Here is an 8,660-nt window from a genome sequence, read left to right on the forward strand (position 1 = left end):
AGCTAATGAGATGTGGAAAATCCAAACGTGCTGTTATGGATGTTGATGACTTAAGTTCTAATGAGGTAGAGCTGCTTAGAGGGGACAAGAGGCCATCCAAATACCGGTGCATTTCAAACAAACTTGGAATTAATTTTTGACAATGCTGTAACACTGGATTACTAGCTTTGCTTTCACTTGTGAAATTTTTAAATTAATATCTGACTGTGAGGTCTTGTGTCCAAATGTAATGGCAAATCACTGTGTTTAATAAATAAAGAAACAGTGGGGCCCAAGGGTATGAAAACGCTTGTCAAACTAGACGTAATTCGGTGAGAGGATAAAGTACAACCTAGCAAAGTCTCGTATGTCTGGCAACTAATCTCACTCTCTACACCATTATGGTATAAACATGTATATTGAAGGCAAAAATATTTAGTAATTCTACGTAACAAAAAATGCAAAAGCAAAGACAAATAGGTGAACGTGTTTTCTGTGTTACCAGCCCTGCTCCTTCCTTGTGGTTGTACTGTGAGCTAAAACGTGTTGTGTTTTAAGGATTTTGCGAAGGACTGTGGAATCTGCTATGCCTATCGACTCGATGGCGCTACTCCGGATCAAGTGTGCGATGATCCCCGATGCGGACAGCCTTTTCATCAGGCTTGCCTGTATGAGGTAAAGGAATTAATGGGACAAACTTGCTCATTAACTCACAGATTCTAGAAAATAAGCATTGCCCGCTTAAATTTCAGATGAAGCAAAGTCCTTTAAGGAGTGCTACAACAGGCGCTGTGCTTCCTCTTGCCTTCTAGCCCGCAGCTGATAGAGAAGCTCCCTGTGGAAGGGAACCTGCCTCGCTCTGTGGTTATGCAGAGTCTGACTTGACACGCACCGTGTCAGATGTCGATCAAATGAACTCTGGTTGGGAAAAGCCCTGGTAATAGATCGTTCTTAAATGTGAGAGGAAACAAATGCAAATTTTAATCCACTTACTTGTGTTGCAGTGGCTACAAGGTCTTCCTTCTAGCAGACAGAGTTTTCATGTCATCTTTGGTGAATGTCCATATTGTAATAAGGTAAGGAAAGCTAATGAAAACGAGTGCTTCAACTACATAGTGTGTAGTAGCTTAGATAAAGGCAAAAACTGCAACAAAGTCAAGTTGTAAAATAGAATTTGTGGCTACTATCTTCCCTTTACACATTGGACTGAAGAGAGGAAAACGTTCAGATCCCGTGCATTTAATCCATCAGTATTTAACCAAAGGTTTTCTGAAAGAGTATAAAGATGGCTACGCACCAGTTATCAACATACTAGCGTTAGAATAATTAAATACCACGCCACACTGTGTTTCATGATACTTTTTTATGTTGCTGTAGCAAAGGTCCAGTTTCAAAAACCAAAAAAAAAAAGCATCCCAACATTTGTAACACAAACCAGCCTTGTACAAATAGTTTAGTGCATACGTAACTATTGAGCGCAGCTTTGGAAAGCTTAAGTGAACGTGCCTTTAAAAGATATGTATTGACAATATTATTTAAAAAAATCTTTTCCAAGCCACTGACACTGAAATCTTCAATGAAGAAACTTTGAGAAAAAAACGCGTGATGGGAACACCGCTGCACTTACACTGAGGACGCTGAAGCATAGAATCATAGAATCATAGAATCATTAAGGTTGGAAGAGACCTCCAAGATCGAGTCCAACCATCAACCCAACAACACCATGCCCACTAAACCATGTCCCTAAGCGCCTCATCTACCCGTTTACGTTTCGTCAGTAAACGCAAACCTAAATACAGTAGATAGAGAAGGACGAGTGATGTCAGCACCAGTTTCTTGCAATGAGACTGGATGATCTCTAGTTAAGAGTCGATCGTGCGTCTTTCTGGATTCGGAGAACATCGCTTGGAGGTCGAATGGTGGTAATTCTCTTGCAGTGTCTTTCTGCAGGGGAAAAAAAAAGTTATAATAAACTTAATATTAAGTGAGATGTGAATCAGAAAAACAAAGATGCCAGCGAGGTATTTAAGTTATCCTAGAGAAAGCAATACAATTCTTACATAGTCTTAACTCTGGAATTTGCAGGTGTAAGTATATTGGATATGAAGTCTGTAACACTAGGTACGATTAAACACCTTCTAAAGAGACATACTCTATATTTATTACTGAAATCAACAGCTGGAATTCTTCCATATCTTTAACTTGTTTCCAAAAAAATGTTAATACGTTAAGTCTTTACCGTGTTCCTGCTACTAGTTTGAGCCTGGAAACCCTAGACGTTACGCAGACGTTTCATTTGCCGTATTAATTTGTTTTAAGTTTTTTGCATTTCCTAGTGAAGCTAAAGTTCTCCTGATTTATCATAGATAGCATAAATATGCTAGTAGTGTGGGGTTTGTTCTAGTTGGTGAGGGTGGTGTTTTGGGGGGGGAGGGTTAGGCCTCCCGAAGCAATGCCACCCTTAGCTTGCCTTTTTGATCTCCATCGCTGAAAGGAATTCCCAAACACTGTGATTCCATTTCTCACATAGCTAAGACTAGACTGTATTTTCCACCGTCCCTTAGAAAAATTTCCACCTTTGGTTTCCTTTCCATAGTCCCATTCACAATATGTTATTTTTTAGCAATACATCCCACTTAATTTCAACCCTAGCAATATAGTTTTCTCGGTGAAAATTCATAACCTAAATTGTGTTTCTCTAATAGAAACTTCCTGTCTTCCTGTTTTATTCCTCCTTCGAATTAGTGACAGACATGCCTGTTTCTTTTCTTTCGTCTAATAGAAAGATGCTATTACGTCCAACAAAAAGGCAGCCGATAGGGTTTTTCTTCTCTGCTTTTTGTTGTTTCCGTATTATTTTCTAGATGTTACCTCCTCATTCTCTCTTTCACAGTTTGTCAGCTGTCCCGTTTCTCACAAGCGTCCCACCCTTCTTGTCCTACTCCTCTCAGTCAGGTGTTCCCCTTTCAGCACAGAAATGCTTCTCGGTTTCATTTGTACGTAAACTGTAACTGCGTTCCAGCACCATCTTACGAAGCAGACCCGCTCGTTCCTTCATTGTCCCAGCTACGTATGCGATGTTTTTCTGAATGTACTTCCCCAAACGATAAACAAGGGAGAAAGAGAACTTTCCCTCCAAGTTCTGTATTCAGACCTTCAACCGCATCGTCTATTAACGGCAACAGGGTGGCCATCCCGTCTAAGTGTCTAAGTTAGAGCGAGGTGCCTGCACTGCAGTTTACTACTCCAGGCAGTTGCCTAACCAAAGTGTTTGGAATTGCTCTCTGGAGAATGCTCGAGAGCCTCTCGCCACTCTAGTTCCTGCATGAACCACTGTTTCTTTTCCCCCTTTGTGCCTGAAGAATCCTCCTGAATTTTCGTAACCTCAGTACTCTAAAATTTCCTGTATAGCCTTCCTTTCCCAATCTCCTGAATTATGTGAAAGGAATTAAGAGGAAGTCTGCAAAATGAAACTAATACGATCCTGCCTTTTTTTCCATCTCCAGTTTCTCATTTGAATATCTTAAATGTTATCTGACATCCATTTTAGCTCTCCCCTATTATGCATAACATTCAGTGAGTACCACAGAACTATTCTACGTAGATGCAGAGTTATTAATCACATTGGAACAGCGGCTTTTCCTTTAAAAAGACAAAATCAAAACACAAGTGTATCTAAATACTAGACCAGTGACTAGTCCCATTTCTGTAAAAATGTACTTTTCCTTCCTCCCACAAAAAGGAGGGAAACACAAATCCCCGAGGCCCTCTCCAGCGTCAGCATCTACAATCCATACCGTGGTGCTTGCTGTTCAAGTCAACAGGGGAAGTTACACCAGCTCTTTTTTTCCCCCCTGTGTCGTGTTGGAACCTAAATGTGGCGCTCTTTCCGTACCTACTTCTTTCTTAGGACTACAGTAGCTTTTATACAAAACATACAGGAGGGAGGAGATTTGCTAATGCTTTTTAAATTTTACGTTTGAGGACTAGGAAGTAGTGCTGGAATATCTTCATCTCACACGATTGTATTTCTTACTTTGAGTCACTGTTGTGTCAGGACTCCAGAGACGTTTCAGAATCTGCCTGCCTCGCTATCAGCCAAAACATCTCCAAAAACTGTTCTGCTCACCACTTTACTGCCTGGTGCTCTTAGGTACAGCTGTGCTTTTTCCACTTCACTTTCCGAACTTGTACCGGAGGCTCCAGGCAGTGATCAGCAGACTGCTTGAAGCAAAGAATTTTGGATTAATAATAAAGCTATCTTTAAAGTTGTATTTTTGTGCTTATTAGAAATTGTCCTCGTTTAACAAGTTATTCCTCTACATGAAAGAAACAAACGGGGTAGAATCTCTTTGTTAAAATATATTTAAACTCCATAGAAAAGGAGCACGGTATGATTACTAAGATGTACTTTATTCTGCATTATTTTTACTAAAACCTTGATAAATTTTTTTCATCAATTTCTTCACGTACAGTTGAAGAGTAAGACCGACTACATTCATTCAACCCTTTTATGCAGTAATTACTGACAATATTTGAGGTGAGTTAGTTAACTACTAAAATCCTCAGATTAAGAAGTCAGAATTTAAGAACTTAATTAAGAGTGCGATGAGGTTTTCCACTATGTAGAAAAGGAAACTACTGAAGTAAGTTTCTACCAAGAAAACAACAGGGTCCACAGCCGGACACTGTCATTTCCCGACACTTTTCTGCACACGGGTGCAGCACTCCATGCGCCGCTTTACTACCAACTACAGAAAAAACTGGAGTGGTAGTTTGCTAATAGTATGACCAGGCAACTGTACACAAACTTTTAGTGTTTGTGGCAAACGTTTAGTTTAGGCTTTCTTTGTGGGGTGTGGGTGGTTTGGGGTTTTTTTTAAACTCTTATTTTTAGAAAAGCCGATCTTTCTTTTGCAGGGTGCCATGACTGTTCTGAGGTAACACCAAAACCCTCACCTTTTGTGGGTGGTCAGGCTCCTGAATCGTAGTGTAAAATTTAATTGGCCTCTCTTCTGCGTGGAATTGCTGGCGTGTTACCCGAGCATGGGGCCTGCTTAGGCCGTTACAGTCTTCCTCTTTCACCTTGTTTTGCTTCTGTTGCACTGGTTTCGGTGAAGGCTTCAGTAAGCGAACCTGTGGATGTACAGATAGTAATTCTGTGTGCTGAAAAGAGTTCGGTAACATTCAAAACTATCACAGGTGCCGTTCCGATACCTGGACCTGTCAGGTTTGAGACAGGTGAGGATAGTGCCCTGGTTGCATTTACTCCCTGGGCTTACAAGAAACTCTTTAGTTTTACGTTTGGAATAATACAAGCCAGTAAGCATATGGCAACTTCTGGAGTTTATGACATAGCTCCTGGCTTTTTTCAAGCGCTTTTCTTCCTTTCCCACCCCAAAGGGTGGACATTGAGCTAACAGAGCACGTGAACTCCCAGGAGATTACTTCTAATTTTCTAGTGCCCAAATCCTCACCTGCTGAGGCTCTGTTTGGTGAAGCATCCCGTTTAATTTACTTTGCTTTTCTTCATCTTGGAGTTGTTTGCCTGTTACCCCAGTACAGGCTTTGTTTTGACAGATGCGTTCTTCACCTTCCATCTTTTTGTGGTTCTGCTGAACTCGTTTTGGCATAGGCTTTGGTGCGCAGACCTGTTGATGTACAGTGAAGAATTTTGTATAGTAAAAAAAAAAGAGTCAGTATTTCAAAGAGAAAAATGTTCTATCTTCAGTACCGAGAACACAGAATGAGAGTAAGCTTTCATCCTTCTCAAAAGAATTGTTTCCAGCATTTTAATTATCAATAAACGCCTTCTTCAAACAGTACAAAGTTAGAGCTATGCTGTATTTGGGAAGTATGCTATAAAATAAACTCGAGTTGTACATTTCAAAACGTTCACTAATAACCTTTATTGGGAACGATGCCAGTAAGTCACTGTTTGTTTCATTAACAAGTAGAGCCGAATGCCTTTCACATCACGGGACCGAGTCAAACGCAAAACTTTCGAAAGTACGATAATCAGCAAGTCTTCTGACTCGGGTAATCTAATTTAAGAGCTAAGGCTTTCATTCTTCGACAGTCTTCTAAAATGTAAATGGGGAATACACAGTGAATAGTTGCATGAGTTAATGCAAGTTTTTGCCAGTGCTGCTCTAAGCACTAAGTATCAAATGATGTCTGGTTTTGGCTTTTGTAACTTGGAAGACAAATGTAGCCAAAACACAGGCTGTATGCCACATGCCTTTGGTACTTCTGGCACGCTAATAACTCTGTAACTGTAATGTTTGCATATGGGCCTCTACGCAGCAGCTGTATCTGAATATAGCAGCTAAAAAAGAAGGAAGGGGCTGCTTTTTTGTGCTGCAAATTAAACACGTACAGGAGATAGAAATTGCCCAAGCTAAATAGCGTTTAAAGTGCCAGTAGGCACTTCACATACTGTTTAATCCAAAATACCTTTTAAGAATATAATCCATAGTTCTGCTCTGTGAAAATTGTTAACGTACAGAAACATAAAGGTGTGTCTGTTCTGAACAATAACTGCCGCTAGTTTCAAACAGCCTACCTCAGGACAAAACACTGTAGATAGCCCCGAGAAACGGAGCGACGCAGGTGAAGCTCAGTGCCACGCTACAATTACCTGAGCGCAGGGGCCCAAGCTGTTTTCTCTCATCGCAGCACCATGCTGCATCACGCAAGAACTGCTAATCTTGTCGACGGCTAACTCTGGTATCTTCACAATGGATACATACCTTCAATGACTACATCCCTTTCAAAACGGGACTTGCAGCACTTGTGAAAACATTTATTTTATGCCTAAAATTTACCATATTCCACATTAATAAAAAATTACGGGTTGGTATTGATGTAATTACTTTTTAATATGAAATCTACAAAATCTAGCAAGTAGTCAGCTGGCCTTACCATACTTCATTTGGCCCCAATGCTAGCACTTTCACTGTAGGTGAAAAAGCTGAAAATATTTATCCAGTGCCAAAAACTGTGGTAAACAACTCTGAAGAGTTAACGCAATTCATATTTTATCACCTATGTTTGGTGTGCAATTGAAACAAAGAACTGGGACGTAGCCACTGTTAACGCCTTTTATGTCATCTCAAGATTAGATTCATGTACTATACAGGGAGCTGCATCTTAAAATTCATGTTCTGTAGCAATTCCTCTTCACATCACCTTCAAGGAGCTCGTGTTACAGGATCCCCTTATCGGTACCTACGGTGTTTACTGGTCTTCAGAAGGGAATTAGCCCAAGATCACCTCTTTCCTGCGTACCAAACCAGAACAGGTGGAATCAGACAGGTCATCCGGAGTCAGATTCTGCTCATAAGCAAGAAGTGAGGAGACAGTGGATTGTTTGTAGTGGCTCCCACTATTCTTCGGTTGCCCCTTTAATGGGAGAAGTGTTTGGTGAATAAAAGGAGAGGTGGAAAGGGAATGCAGAGGGCCGAGATGAAAAGAGTCAGACCTAGGATAACTACAGACAGTGCCGCGAAGAGATGCAGTGGGAAGTGCCTGCCTGTCATCGAACACTTCGTCAGGACTGTAGCACCAAAGCGCACCAGGCCTCGAATATCCCCCACAGCCAATAACCACAGATTGAAAAATTGGATTTTCTGAAAATAGCAATAGAGAAAGTTCAGTTATCTGCTCGCTCTCCACTTGTATTTAAAAGTGCTTCTTAAGTCTTTTGAATAACCCTAGAAATTTCCTTTCTGCAGCTGTTTTGCAATGACTGTTACAGGAGACGTGCGCATGTAAGCAGCAGAACTGGCTGAAGAAACATACTCAAGTGAAAAATAGGTGATCGTTGGAGCAGTGCTAGCATTCTTACTGTTCCAAGAAGCAAGACACTCAACATCAAAAATTTCTCTGAAACAGTGATGATAGGTGCCAAGATGTAGCAATATGCAGACACACTCTCTCTCTGATCTTGTTCTTGGCCATCAAAACCAATCCTGCTTAGTCCCACAGCACGCGAGTGGTGATAACTGACACTCCTCATTCATGGATTTTTCAGTGGGGTTGCGAACTTGCAACTAGCAAGTGCTTCAGCAGCTTTTACAGCTTGGAAGTTCAGGATCATCTTTTATGCCAGTATACTGTCAAGTCTTAGGCCAGGCAGTAAGAAGAAAATAGATTTACTATTCAGTATCTGACTCTAAGAAATCAAAGACTCTCGTGAGCCGGAGATCAGTTAGCAGCTACCTGGTATTTCAATGAAGTTCAGAAAACAGTACAAACAAACAAAAAAAAAGCTGCTCAAATTAATGAGGACGAAGTGGTCACCATCATAGCAAGAGAAATACTGTCACTGAAATAGCTTTTGGTTTTGTTAAAAGAAGAAAAGTGATAAAAACAGAAAAGTCAATGGCATTGCTAAAACAGGTATCTGTAATTATCAAGATCAGAACCCAGTGCCTTTTTATTAAACACGAACTTCTGTTCTGCCTTCCATAATACGTAAATAGTGCTGACAACTGGTTTGCGAGGCACTCGCTACAATAAAATGTAATTGTATCATGAGAGAAAGGTGACAATCAGGAGATCATGAAAAAATTACATATTCTCACTGGTGGTTAATTAGCCATGCAAAACCCCCTCAAACAGATATTCTCTTCTATTAGGAATGATTACTATGCAGGCCCTACAGATGTCAATACCAC

The 8,660-nt window shown here is 40.6% G+C and overlaps 2 protein-coding genes across 2 annotated transcripts in view; one reads left to right on the forward strand and one right to left on the reverse strand.

Moving 5' to 3' along the window:
- FANCL (Fanconi anemia, complementation group L) overlaps nt 1–1,616 on the forward strand; it is a 28,255-nt gene extending 26,639 nt beyond the window's left edge. Inside the window, exons 11-13 of the mRNA XM_009319637.1 lie at nt 538–654; nt 984–1,055; nt 1,535–1,616. Coding sequence (XP_009317912.1) covers nt 538–654; nt 984–1,055; nt 1,535–1,570 — 225 coding nt within the window. The 3' untranslated portion in view covers nt 1,571–1,616. The remainder of the gene's footprint in view (nt 1–537; nt 655–983; nt 1,056–1,534) is intronic.
- Nucleotides 1,617–1,864: 248 nt separating this feature from the next.
- Nucleotides 1,865–8,660, reverse strand: part of VRK2 (vaccinia related kinase 2) — a 46,549-nt gene continuing 39,753 nt past the window's right edge. Inside the window, exons 11-14 of the mRNA XM_009319587.1 lie at nt 5,457–5,630; nt 4,939–5,115; nt 4,109–4,200; nt 1,865–1,923 (exon numbers count right to left, since the gene is read on the reverse strand). Of these exons, the coding sequence (XP_009317862.1) occupies nt 4,129–4,200; nt 4,939–5,115; nt 5,457–5,630 (423 nt within the window). The 3' untranslated portion in view covers nt 1,865–1,923; nt 4,109–4,128. The remainder of the gene's footprint in view (nt 1,924–4,108; nt 4,201–4,938; nt 5,116–5,456; nt 5,631–8,660) is intronic.

This window comes from Pygoscelis adeliae, unplaced genomic scaffold (assembly GCF_000699105.1).
Source record: "Pygoscelis adeliae isolate BGI_AS28 unplaced genomic scaffold, ASM69910v1 Scaffold122, whole genome shotgun sequence".
Classification (NCBI taxonomy): Eukaryota; Metazoa; Chordata; class Aves; order Sphenisciformes; family Spheniscidae; genus Pygoscelis; species Pygoscelis adeliae.